Source organism: Coffea arabica, chromosome 3e, assembly GCF_036785885.1.
Source record: "Coffea arabica cultivar ET-39 chromosome 3e, Coffea Arabica ET-39 HiFi, whole genome shotgun sequence".
Taxonomy (NCBI): domain Eukaryota; kingdom Viridiplantae; phylum Streptophyta; class Magnoliopsida; order Gentianales; family Rubiaceae; genus Coffea; species Coffea arabica.
Genome location: NC_092315.1, coordinates 4240312 through 4254578, shown reverse-complemented (window position 1 = coordinate 4254578; position 14267 = coordinate 4240312). Strand labels below are relative to the sequence as shown.

Sequence of the window (14267 nt, the reverse complement as noted above, 5' to 3'; positions counted from 1 at the left end):
TCAAGTAGATTCAATGCAAGGATTTGCTCCTGATAACTTCATTCCACATTCTTCACTTTTTTAATGATAAAATAAAGAAGTTACTTTTGTTCATCATCAGATAAACATAGTATATAACTGTGGGATTTAAAAGTTTTTTTCCCTCTCGAGGGCATAAAACTTCTTGGTTTAATGTTTGCAGCAAATATAGGTTTTGTAGGCTGGATCACATGTATTTCTACTTTATAAGAAGCGCTGAAAATAAAGCTAATCTGAGTCTAAACATTAAAGGGAATTATTTCCCACTTAGTTGGAGAAATGGCCAACGTCTTATTGACCTTAGGCATCAAACCAAATATGTACCGTTTTATTGGCTCTCACAACATTTTAGTATAGTCAGATATCACGTTATTCATTTACCTCCATTACTTATTGATGGAACTTTTGTCTTGGGCCAAATGCGGCCATCGAAGCGGTAAGCAGAACATTTAGTTACATTAATAAGCTCCTGGGGAATTTGGTGTTTCTAAAAAAGGGATGATTTCAGAAACCTCCCTTGAGATTTCTGACAATTTCACTCGGCTCCCCCCAAATTTAAAAAATTACACTAACCTCTCTCGGTTCAATAAAATGACTATAATGTCCTTCTTTTAATAGATAATTTACCACATATGTGGGACACAAAAGCCAAACCAAAAGTAAAAGAAAAAATAAAAACCTACAGCAACTCGTCATCATCTCTAACTCTACTTTAATTAACAGCAGTTTTTTCTCTCTTTCCCTCCCTTTTTTTTTCTATCTCTCATGATTCTCTCCTTCCTGCCTCTAACCCCATAGTCTTTTCCACCCATCAACTACACCACCATGTAAACCTACCCGAAGTCTTTATTTCTTATCTATTTCTCTCTTTCCACGGTACTTAACTATCAGCTCCTCTTGTTTATTTCTTCTTGTATTATAATTTGCATACATTAAAGAATCAAAATTTTCAAATTTACAAATTGAGGGAGCAAATGAAAATTTCATGATCAAATTAGATAGAGATGATGAAGATCATTGTGATAGAGGGGAAAAATGAAATTAATGGGCTATGGTTGGACGAGAAAAAGAGACGAATTCAGGTTATGCTATTATGTATGTTACGCACTAGAATATAATATCTTCATTTGGTTTCATTTTCGTTTGATTTACAAGTATTGGTAGTGGTTTGTCACAAAAGTTAGTTTCTCTATTCCTAACGCCATTGGAGTATGGGGTTGCTCTTGGCATAGGCATCAATAGTGGTTGGTCACGTCATTTTCTGTTCAAAGCAGGTGATAGGCGATAGGTGTTGGTTCATACTTTGAGGTGTGAGATTATTCAATAGACAAACAATAGTGTTAATTTGGGGCAGGAAGCTTTTTGAGGGTATTTTAGTTGGTGGTGGCTATGGTGGATTTGTAGAGGAAGTGATTCAGGTAGAGTTTGGAATTTTGATGATGCCGAAATTGATAGAATTTGGGGATTAAGTTGAAGTGCAATTTTGGTAAAATTTGGGATTTTAGTGATGCCAAAATTGATAGAATTTGGGGATTAAGTTGGAGTTTGTTTGAACAGATTGACGAGGTTTTGGATTTATAATTATCATGGAAGCATAGTAAGTTTGGATGAAAGCGTTTGTTACTTTTTTTGCACTTTCTTTTGATGTATGATATAGCATAAAGGTAGGATACTTAGGTATAATTCTAGTTTGATGGGTCTATACTGTTACTTAAACAGTAAAAGCAAGGGAGGTCAGTGTAATTTTCTAAAATTGGGGGGAGTTGAGTGAAATTGTCAGAAATCTCAAGGGAGTTTTTTGAAATCATCCCTTCTCAAAAAGTAAAAGAATAAGGAAATATAGCAATTCTTGTTCATCCTCTGTTGCAATTTAAGTCAATTCGACACAAAGAGAGGGAGAAAGAGAGAGTTGCATGTCGTGAACATAATTTACCAACGAAAATCTCACTTTTTTTTTTATTTATTCATCACAACCATATGAAATACAAATACAACGTCTACAAGTGCCCATACAGTGGAATACGTAAAAATTACAACCTTAAACAATCACTTATTGATTGACAATAATAGTAGTACATATGACATGAGAACATCAGCAGCTTCTTGCACTTTAACCAATATGAGGTACTTCAGTGACAATGTTGTTCTTGTTAACCCAAACCCAAACCCTGTCACATCGAAAATCTTGGATCACAGATGATCCTTCAGGGACAATCCTAACAGTAACCAGAGGGTTTTCTTTCTCAATTACTGCTTTTGCATAATCACCATCCACTCCAAGGAGTTCAGGCCATGAACTCTTACCTGCAAAACCAAAAAAAAAAGGGAAGGAAAGAATGCATAGATAGGTTAGACCATGCATTAACGAATTATTATACCATACTTAATCGTAACAAATTAAATCGCCATAATAGCGAAACATGCATGATTATAAATAATACTAATCCTTTCTTTGCTAAAAATTAAAAGTTTACAGAATTACCTTTGCATTCTGTTGCCATTTTTCTCTCTCTCTTTTTTTTTTGTTGTTGTTTGTGCTCGCTGTAGATTGATCTTTGCTTGTAATGGTTCGGTGGTGAATTGCTTTCTATTTATAGATAGTCGACATTCTGGAAATTTCAACTACAGCCTACTATTTAGTTTTCATTTGACTATTAACAAATTAGTTTTGAAGTATGAGGTTTTGCTATTAACAAAAGATTTCTTGAAAATTAGCTCCATTTTGACTTTTGCTCGTACGGACAGTTTGAGTTTGCTTGATTTATCTAGCCTGTTACTTTGAAAAAAAAGGCTGATGCTTGCTATCTCGGAAATGTGCATGGTAAAGATCAGCATAGGCTGAAACGTTTGTGGAAAGGTGCATGGTAAAGATCAGCAAAGGGCTGTTTCATAATATTTTCCGTGCACGTAACTTGGTAATGTGTACTTTTCAAGCTACCAAATAAGATAAGGTAGTACTCTATTATCTTAAAAAAAGAAAAGAAAAGAAAAAAGAAGGTAGTGCTCTATTATTTCTCATCCTTAGCAGTCTGCACCAGCGCAAAACTTTTCAAAGATCATATCTCTGCTTAATCGATCGTCGAAAAACAACCAAGTCACCTAGGTGAACTTGGTCACCACTAAGGTAGGTGAACTTTGCCACCACAAGGGAGTTAAAGTGGTTTTGTGGTGGGAGATGAAGGGTGCAAGTCTTATTAGTTAAAGTGGTTTTGTGGTTGGAGATGAAGGGTGGTTTATTCTCTTTTGGATTTTCGATGATCTAGTTGGATTTGTTCCCATCCTCATAGATCATGAGTAGTCATAGATACGTGACAATTGACTGAAAAAAAAAATCGTTTGAGAATCAAATTGCATTTGTAAATTGTCATAGGAGAGGAGCCAATGCTGTTGGAGTCCGGTACGATTCGATCCCATTGTTATACTTTTTATATTATTTGATCTACAATTACATTATATTATTATAGTCGGGATAAAAGTGATATACATGATAAAATATTTGATATATTTATTCATTACAATATTATGATGTATTTGTACACCAAAAATTTAAACATATACAACGACGGGATGGAATTGCACCAAACACAATTGTACTGAGTCCTTGTCCAATTGTAACCACTAAAATAACTTATAACACGCAAGAGTTTTTTGGTTGAAAATTTGTGTTTGCATCTTCCTATGGGCATGACAAATTGGATTGCAGTCAGATTATCCTATAACTTATTCTGGCTTTGAGGATCCGGACTACGTCTAGTCACGCACTCAGCCGGAATAATAGATTTGTCCTGATAGTATTGGAAATGCTGACTGTTAGAAACATCCATCCTAAATGCTAAAGGTCATGATTTGGCAAAAATGAAATGGGAACAAAGAAAAAATGTACAGTCCAGATTGTACAGTTTAACTTTTGAATAATTTCTCAACGTGCAGTCCTTATTACCATACTGCATCCAGAACATTCTTCTTCTTTTTTTAAAGAAATTGTCAAGAGATTAGATTAGGGGTCTTCTTTTTTTTTTTTTTTTTTCATACTATCCTACTATATCCTAATCTAAGAGGGAGGTCCAACTGAGTCTAAGAAGAACTTGTGGGGACTAAATCAACATCGGACTAGACGGGTGTACTACGCACCTGTATAGATTTTTTTTCAGAAAAACCGTATATTATAACAATTGATGGGAGATAAGGGTTGAACAGTTGACATTCTTCCACTTCACCAAACCTTAAAGACTCGGTGGTAGCCAACAGCCCAAAGGCTGTTGGTTGGGGTCTTCTTTTTCAGACTGGTTGAATGTGGGCCTAGAGAAATTAAATGGGTTTCTTCGAGTCCAGTGGTATTCAGCTTGCACCAGATTCAGTCCATGGACAACCTCAATCCGGGTCCCAATCCACCAATATGAAGCTCCAACTTTTGTCTAAGCCCATATAACTAGATCTTGGAACAAGATGGCCCAAATTTTCAACCAGTTGACCTCCATTAGATGTTGAATTCAGGGTAAAAAATGATTGAAACAGAGTGCACCAAATTTGTAAATTGAAAGTGCAATGCAAGCAATAAAATAGGAAAATGGTGAACATGATTGATAGAGAAGACAATAATCCAATTATCAGTTTTTGATGTTTCATGCACAATAATTCAAAATGTAAAGTGAGATCATGAGCATGACACACAAACGAGTACATGGAGAATAAGGTAATATTGCAGTAAAAGAGTTGCCGAGATGGTAATTCTATTGTATTCTAACCAATTGAAGGAGTTAATATTACATTACCCGGCCTTGTTAATCCAAACCCGAACCCTATCAAAGCGGATTTCTTTTGTGACAGATGAATTTTCAAGAACAATCACAACATCTAGGGAAGGATTTTCCCTCTTGATTATTGCTTGAGCTACTTCACCTTCCAATCCTAGGAGTTCAGGCCATGAACGCTTACCTAAGAAATTATAGATTAAACCAACAAGAAAAAGCATTAATGTTGCCATTAAAAAACCATAGTTTAATCTCTAATAGGGTTTAAACTAGACTAGAAAAAAATTGAAACGTGGTTAGCTGCTAATAAATGGTTCAAATTACCTTGGCATTCAGCCATTTTTCTCTATGCTTTTCTTCTTGTACTCTCTTGAACTTGAAGATACTTTCTTGTGATCACTCGCTGTAGACGTGTTGTATGCATTCCATTGTGGACCATAATAGCTCTAGAACTTGTTTGCCTACATCTCGGGCAAGTTGATTTTTGATTTTACTATTTATATCAATTCCAAAAGTTTGAGATGCTGGCTCCTTTGACTATGGCCATGTCAATTAATTCAGTGAATTTTTTCAAAGTTTACGCACTAAAATTTCTCCTTCCATAATTCACTTGTAAATATTACTATCGAATCCCAATTAAGCCACACTATTTACAGCATCACTTTTGTGTTTTTTCCATAGTCGAATCAAAAGTTAAAATTAGTGATTAATCTTTCTTACACTGATAGTATATGCACTATCAGCGTTAGATGAATGACAATTATGAAAAATTCGAATTTGAATTTTAACTTTTACACATATGTCATGAATATAATGATGATAATGAATATAATGATGATAATGTATATACTATCAATATATATAAGATTTCGCCTAAAATTAATACAACCGACTTGACAGAAATATATTGTCTTATTTTGACGGCAACATGCCTGATCGCATAGCACACATTAGCTTGTCATGCAGCATATACGCAATTAATACTAACACAACTACTTCTTTACTTAGTCATGTCTTAGATGGTGTCTATAAATATCCAATCCCAGCAGTTCAGGCCATGAAGCCTTACCTTCAACCACACATAAAAAAAAAGAAGAAGAATATTTAGTCTGTTAATCCTATTTTATACAGTTGACAATCTAAAACGAAAATAATAGTCTAGCATTTTAAATGCTAAATTCCGTTATTTTTTTACAATAAGCTGATCAATACTAACTTTCATTAGATATGGTTTTGGAACATCAAAATTCGGGAGGACATTTGCAACAGATGGATCGTAAGCTGATGCTTGTGTAATACTTGAGGCCACTACTGTTGGCTGGCTAAGAGACCAATGCTCAATCATCCGAAGCTTGTTGTTTCAGGTTGTTCGTGCATCAAGTAATTCATACATCACACTTTTTAGACAACCTCAAAATCGATCCCACAGCTTTGTTGCGTTTATGAAACTGGATTCTGCCATAACATCACTGATTTATTCCTTTCGTGATCTCAACTAAAATGATGGTACCTTTTTCTTCCACTGAACTCCTTGATGGTACCTTTTCTGGTCCTGCCAAGTTTGCAGAAATACGAAATGCAAATGATGGGTTCTCTAGATTTCTCTGGTTTCTTTAAAAAACCCACCCCACCACACAACCCCCCCCCCCCCTTCTTATAATAATAATAGTAATAATAAAGAAGTATTTTTTGGTCATCATCACATAGCATATTATACAATTGGGACTAAAGAAATATTTATTTTTCAATGGCACGAAAACTTTTTTGGTTGGGATATATATGCAACAAATGTAATTAAGTTTTGCCAGGCTTTGGATCGCATGCATTTCTACCCCTGATGAGTCTCAAGGTTGTCTATGCTTCTTTTCTTTCCTTGGCAAGGCTTTACGAGTTCTTTCCGCTCAGTGGGCAAAGAGTGATTACCCCAGTTCAAGGGGTACTTAACTTAATTCTTGTGTAATACACGCCTTAACACATTAGTATTTAAACGTTTCTCCATTAAAACTCGAAAATCAGAGAAAAATATTAGTGTCCAGTCATGCATTTATAGGTTTATGTTCTCATTTGTTAATATACTTCAAGGTGCTTTTATGCTTTCTCGACCAAAAGAACACAAAATAAGATGAAAACAAATTAATACACAGGAAATTAGACCGAGCCGCTTTTATTGGAAACCAGAAGTTACATTGGATAAATTTGACAACGAAGAGAAATCCAATTTTATTTATCCGAGGCAATTATTTTTGTTCATGGCGTAAATAGTATACTACTAGCTAGTTGCTAGCATGTGTGATACTTAGTGTCAATGGATCTGCAGCTGGTTGGATTCTTGGGCACTCTCTAACCAATAGTAGGAACACTTGTGACAATGTTGTTGGTGTCAATCCAAACCCAAACTCTAGTACAACGAAAATCTTCAGGTACTCCCGTTCCTTCCAGAACTATTATAGCAGTGACTAAAGGGTTTTCCCTCTCAATTGTTGCTGCAGCTACTGCACCATCCGTTCCCAGGAGCTCAGGCCATGAATCCTTACCTATAACAAGACCAAAAATACCACTATAATTTGATTTTGCCATGCAAAATTTTTCTTGATACAAAAATAGAATCCTATCGACTTCAGTACATAGGAACTAACACAAGTAAAAAGTCCTGCAATCTCAAATGCAAATCAAAGCAATATAACATTTGCAATTACCTTTGCATATTGTTGCCATTTTTCTCTACTTTCTTCTTGTATTTGCCAGTGATCTCAGTTTGTGATTATTCAATGGTGAACTATGCGTATTTATGGTAGTGCTGCAACAAAGATACGTGCAATTTTATAAGATTTAAGCTTCCACTTGCATAAAAGAAAGAAATGCAGGTTTGGTACGATTTTGACTAAGCTGATACAGCCACTTTGAATATGCATGAAATTTCAGGTCCAGCATACAAGAATGCTTAATCATCCATTCCATGGTGGCTACGTCTGAAATGACTGTTGGTGCACGGAATGTTTACTTTTCAATCTACAAATAATTTTCTCATCCTTATCGCCTGTCAGTCAGAATATGATTCATTTCTCGAAGATCATTTTATAAAGTCACTTACTCTTCTTTTTTAATTTTCTCAAAAATCTCTTTTCCTCGTTTTATTATTATTATTTTAAAGCTTTATGCATGTTAGGTATAGGACTACTTTTTTCAGACCAGTTCATTCTGAGTCTAGAAATGTCATATGGGTTTGGCTCACTCCAAGAAGTTCTCACAGGATTCACTCCATCGATCAAAAAACCTGTATTTGGGTCCAAATCCAAAATTCTTTGGACTTGTGAAGTTGATACAACATCCTTTGTTAGCTGATACGAATACTTTTTTTTTTTTGAAAGATGATACGAATACCTAAGTTAATTCTTGTTTAATACACGCCTTACCACATTAGTATTAAATCTTTTTTCCTTTAGAACAATTAAAGGTTTATTTTCGTTTTCTAAAGTGCTTCAAGATGCTTTGATGCTTTCTCAACCAAAAGAACAGGATAATTAGTAAAGCCACTTTCATTAATTGCAAGTTCATAGTCACATAAATATACATATGACAGCAAAGACAAACTTAATAAATTTGTCTGGTGCATTATTTTGTACATGGTCCATTTGTGATACGTGCATGAGTATCAATCAGGTTTTTGGGTTCTTCAGCACTCTAACTAATAGAAGGAATTCTTTTGACAATCCTGTTGGTGTCAACCCGAACCCAAACTCTACTACAACGAAGATCATCAGTTACTGCTGGTCCTTCCCCTAAAATTATTGCAGTGATTGCTAAAGGGTTTTCCCTCTTAATTGTTGCTGCAGCTGCTGCACCATCGGTTCCCACCAGGCACGAGCTCTGGCCAAGAATCCCTACCTATAATAACAATGATAATTTGACAAGGCCATGAATAATTTTTCTTGCTACAAGAATTGAATCTTGTCAACTATAGTGCAGAGGGACTAACATAAGAATTCCTACAATCTCAGATGTAAATTAAAGTACCAAAACATTTGCAATTACCTTTGAATTTTGTTGCCATTTTTCTCTCTTTGTTCTTGCATTTCCTCATGATTTTGTTATTATTTCCTTGCATTTTGATGCGTTATATATGGTAGTGCTACGACAAATAACACACGTAATTTTATAAGATTTAAGTTGGCTGGGAGGCATGCAAGAAGCTTAATCAGGATTTGATGGTGGCAGCGTCAGAAATGTGTTTCATAATATTGGGGTACTTTTCATTCTATAGAGAATTTCCTCATCATATAATCATAACAGGTTTTCATATATTTTGGGAAATTACAAAAAGGATTCTCTTTGTTTGAGAATAATACGTATAACAACTTTAGTCTGAAAATTGAATTGATCTCAATGGGAAAAAGGGGTATTTTGGGTTGGAGGAGTGAGAGTTTCTCGGCTTGAAATCATCCAACGTTTCACTTTCAAATCCAAGAACATTCTTTTCTGTTCCGTGTGATTAGTGTTCAACATATTTTGCTCTCCTGGTTGTCATGAAATTGGGATCTGGTAATTTTTTTTTGGGAGGCGGGAGGGGGGGGGGCCAAGAAAAGCCAGCAAAATTCCTGTAAGTCTGTAGTTCAAATAGAAATTGCTTTGATGAGAAGTCAAGAACGTCTCCAGAGAAAATACGAAGAAAAACTTTGAAGGATTGTAGATGAATCATTAGAATATGATGAAAACAGAAGACATAAAGAAATGAAGCAAATGACTATATATATATATATATATATATATATATATATATATATATGTTCCTTAAGTTGCCTTTGCTTGAGCCACTAAGGCTACAGCAGTAACCAATGTAACACCCCTCAAATGAACAATAGTCAGTCAGTCCTAAGACAAAAGGACCAACAGAGTCTTGCAAACCACTATCTCATGTAAAGTTGTAATCAATTAAAGAATACAAGAATTGTTTACTAAGATGTGAAATTCATGATTTGCTAAAACTGGTAGCAATTGGGATTATGACAAGAAGAATGATCACAAGGAGAAGGATGATCCCAATGCACATGCACTTTCTGCTGCTCCTCTGGTAGTCTTTTGCAGTCTTGAGATTTTTGGTTCCATCACTCACATACTGAGCAGCATTCATCACATGGTGCTGAATGTCATCCAGTTGCTCCCCTTGTGCCTCCACCATCACAGCCATGTCCAAGAATATTTGATGCAGCTCTAGCAAACTCTTCTCTATTTCCTTTGCTGCATCATACCTGTCCTGTATTTCCACCACTGTTTCCAGCACCATTCCGCTCCCATGTTCCTGGCGACAAAAAGAGAGTTATCATATATAGAACGGGCCAATTAGATAGATCATATAGAAAGGGTGATTTGAGATGCATACAACTTTGAAGAAGATAAAGAACTAAGTAAAATATCAAATGAAGGAACTTTGTTCGATTATAGGTTATGGAACAAAAGCTCCCAAATGCCAGGCAAGATGAATTATACTAGAGAATTCTAAAATTGGCACTTCTTAGTTAAGAATCTGAACTATCAGATCATTAGAATTTGAAGTACCCTTTCCTCCTCACCCACTAAAAAAAAAATTATAGCAAAAAGGCCCATTTTAAAATCGAAATTGAAAAAGGGAAACTAATTAAAATCTCAAACCAAGAACCAATATAAATCCAAAAGTTAAGATAAATTTCAGAAATGAGAAAAATTTTTAAAAAAATGAATGAATAGAATATGAAGTATACTAAAAGTTTTAATTCTTCAAACCTGAATGGCCCTGGACATGAATTCCTCACCACCCTGTCCATTTCCACTAGAAATAATCTTCTCAATCACCTCCTCATCGGGGTACTCCCCCGTCACAGTAAAGTACCTTCTACCTACAGTTTCCTTATATTCAGTCATCATCTTCTGCCTCAACCCCTGAAACTCCATCATTAGCTCCTTCAGCTTCTTCCTAAGCCCATTAGTCACCGCAGACCTGGTCCGATCAACTGGGGTCCCCTGTTTGCACCCGGAAAGTCGCCGACTCACTGCATTAGCCCTGTCCATTTCCTCCAGCTGAGACCTAATACTCTTAGCCCTCTTCAGCACTGCCAGAATATCGGCATTTATGCGTGTTCGAAGAGATTTTAAGGCCTCGGGCTTGTGCAGAGCCTTCCCCTCTTCATTGGCTTCTTGCAAACGAACCAAGATTTCTCTGATTGAATTCATTTCTTTCTTGACCAGCTCTGCTTCTTCCAGGAATGAACTGAGGTTTTGGTCCATATGGGTCATCCCCATTTCTAGATCTGGACCGGCTTCGAGATCTTTCATTGCTTCTTTCTTTAGATCGACATAGCTTGTGAAGGATTTCGTCATCAAATCATTCATCTTGACTTTTTTTTTTTCCTGGTTGGGTGCTAAAAATAGAGAAAGAAAAGGCAGACGAAAATGGAAACACAATTTTTTTTCAGGTAGCAAGAAATTGGAGCGGATGCTGAATTTCAGATGGCAAGTGAGGGAGAATCAGATTGAGATTTTGGGGTTAAAGGAAGAAGCAATATAAGAGTAGCTGATGGGATTTGGGCATTGATTAGAGATATAGCCGTTAGTGTTTCCCAACGGCTATATTTCAGGATGGATAGTGTTTTATCGTCGGGTTAATCTCACATACCTCCCCTGAGGTTTTTATCAATTGCAGAAAACTCCCCTCAATTTCTAAAAATTACACTTACCTTCCCTATTTTCACTATTTAAGTAATATTCTAGACCCAAAAGGTTATACTTTTTTCAAAATTCCTATAATGCCCTTGAGTTATAATTCATAACAAAAATGTAAAGGAAAAAAATGGTTTACAGTCTCTATTTCATTTATATTTATTTCCTACCACTATTACCTACTTATTAACATCCAAATCACTACTAAATAAAAACTTATCTTTGTTCTAATGTTCCTCTTTTACCTAAAAATTTCTGATGCAGACCATTATATAAACTATAAATGCTACATCATATACCCAAAAACTTACCTATAATTTCATAACAATATCAGATTTTACTTAATATACTACAATATTCATCAATATCCCAAAATTTCAATTCTATGGTTACCACCTTTTTAATACAAAATAATCTAAACCATCACTACTAATATCAATATCCAATATATTCCATTGGCACAAAGTTCAAAATCAATCAAATTCTCTCTATAGGAATAATATCAATAATTATAAATAAAAAATAGAAACACAATGCAGTTATAGATATATACCAAGAACACTTTTTTTCATAATAACCATAACAATATAACCTATATTTAGTTCCTATTTCACTTCTTATCCTTAATTTTTATTTTTTTATCACTGTCACTATCTTCATCTCCATCTAATTTGATAATGAAATTAACACTCAATTTGTCATTTGACAATTTCAATTTGCTAATACCTATCAAAAATTGGAAACAAAACTGGGCGCAAGGAAACTATTTACTAATAATGAAAAACTGAGAATTGGGAATAAATACCAAGATATATAAGTATTGGTGGTTTAATGTGTATGATGATTTTATTAGTAGTGACAGTACACATTTGATTGATAATAATAAACAAATGAGTTTGAAAGAAAAATAGATATATGAGTAAGAGAATAGATAGTTAAATAGAAAAAACTGTGATTTGAATTATTGGTTAATAATGGATGAGAGAATTTTAATATTTGATAGAGTTTTTTAATAAGTTGACAATTAATAAAGGACATTATTGTCTTTTTATCATAACAAGGGAGGTCTCTGTAATTATGTAAACCCCCAAGGAACCGAATGAAATTGTCGAAAATCTCAAGGGAGGTTTCTGAAATTATCCCTTTGTCGTCCAACGTTTGAACACTTTCAGGTCCATTACTTGTTTCTGTTTTTGTTTTTTTATCCTTCGTGTACTAATAAGCTTCTTCATGGTAGAGACCGTAAGTTGGGAATTTAGTCGAAATCAAAAGTAGAGCTTCCTCAAGAAAACAAAAAATTTAAAAATACAGGTAAAAGTAATTTTCAAGAATGTTATTGCAGTTAAACTTTCCAATTTGTTTGAGAAAGAAAAAACTATTTGAGTAGTTGTAGATCTTTGAGACAGTAGTAGATCTAGGCACATGAGATAATGAGCCATCCAATGAAGAGTAAACTTTTATAATTACAATATGGTAAGAAGTTGACAGTTGGTTCGTAGTGATGCAGTAAGAACTTGTAATTTTTGTAATTGCAAGAAATTCAACTGTTAGCTTTCACTTTTGTCTCTTATTAGTCACTGCATATTTAATTATGACAAATCTGTTGAGCCATTAAACGTTAGGCATTAGGATTTCAAACCAACGGGATCAAATCATCCAAAATCAGTTTCCAAATCCCAATGAATTAAAAAAGCCCTAAAATTCTTAGGATTATTTGAAAAAATTGTTGTAGCATTTTTTTATGATGTGATGTATGTAACATAAAAAGGTGGTTGAAAATATAAAAAAGTGAATTGAAAAATATGTTTATGACGTAAACGAAATATTATTTGAAAAAATAATGGCTCTGTTTGGATTCAGACTTTTTTGAAAAATAATTTTTTCATCTACAATGGTACAGTAACACACAAACAAAAAATAACTCCAAAAACACCATATCTATACAATATATCAAAAACAATTTCAAATATACAAAAAAATACACAACTACCCATCATTCTCCACCACCACGGCCACCACCTTACTGCTACCACCCCCACACCCACGACCCTCTCTCCTCTCTCTCTTCGCCCATCTTTCCTCTCTCTCTCCTCCTCCTGCTCCATTTTTTCTCCTCCTCTCTCTCTTTCTCCTTCCTCCTTTCTTCTTTCCCTTTCCCCGCCCCCCAATTTCCTTCCCTTCGACTGACCGCAACCTTTCTAGTCACGATCAAATCTGATCGCGACCAGAAGTCGTGACCAAGACGGTCGTGGTTAGAGTGGTAACTAAAGTCGTAATCACCACCCGCGAGCGAGAGAGGGGTTTGGGGTTGGGGGGAGGGGGGAGAAAGGAGAAGGGAGAGAAAGAGAGAGGAGGAGGGAAGGAGAGGAAGAGAAAGGAGAGAGGGGGAGGAAAAGGGAAGGGATAGTGATGGGTCGTGTAAAATTTTAAAAAAAGTATTCCAAAAAAATTGTAAATTATAAAAATACTCAAAAATATATTTTAAAAATATCTCTAAAAACAATCCAAAAAACATCTAAAGTAAAAGTTTTTTATATGCACAACTATAGTAAAGTTTTTAAAAAACACTTCCAAAAACAACTAATCCAAACAGAGCCAATGTATCCAAACAAAGCGGTCATTTTCAGTAAATTGGTTTGTCCTGAGTCCCATGCATCTTAGAGCTAGCTTTTGGGTTAAGTAGATACTAGGTAGTAATAGTATAAAATTTAAATGTTTTTTGACGAAAATTTTAAAATGGTCAACTTGAATATGATTTTAACGAAAAGCAACTGAAGATTCTAAATTTACACTTTCTTTTTGTGTGTT

The 14267-nt window shown here is 34.8% G+C and overlaps 1 protein-coding gene across 1 annotated transcript; it reads right to left on the bottom strand.

Moving 5' to 3' along the window:
* Positions 1–9428: 9428 nt before the first annotated feature.
* Positions 9429–11281, bottom strand: LOC140038892 (syntaxin-related protein KNOLLE-like). Its single transcript, XM_072084467.1, has 2 exons — positions 10527–11281; positions 9429–10065 (listed from the first exon to the last, which is right to left on the bottom strand). Exons 1-2 carry the CDS (start codon positions 11130–11132, stop codon positions 9736–9738), a joined length of 936 nt encoding a protein of 311 aa, XP_071940568.1. The 5' UTR covers positions 11133–11281; the 3' UTR covers positions 9429–9735.
* Positions 11282–14267: the final 2986 nt, after the last annotated feature.

Coding starts and splice junctions, on each gene's coding strand:
- LOC140038892 (XM_072084467.1), bottom strand. CDS start 11,132: ATGAATGATTTGATGACGAAATCCTTCACAAGCTATGTCGATCTAAAG. Junction 10,066..10,526: donor TCATGTCCAGGGCCATTCAG/GTTTGAAGAATT, acceptor TTTTGTCGCCAG/GAACATGGGAGCGGAATGGT.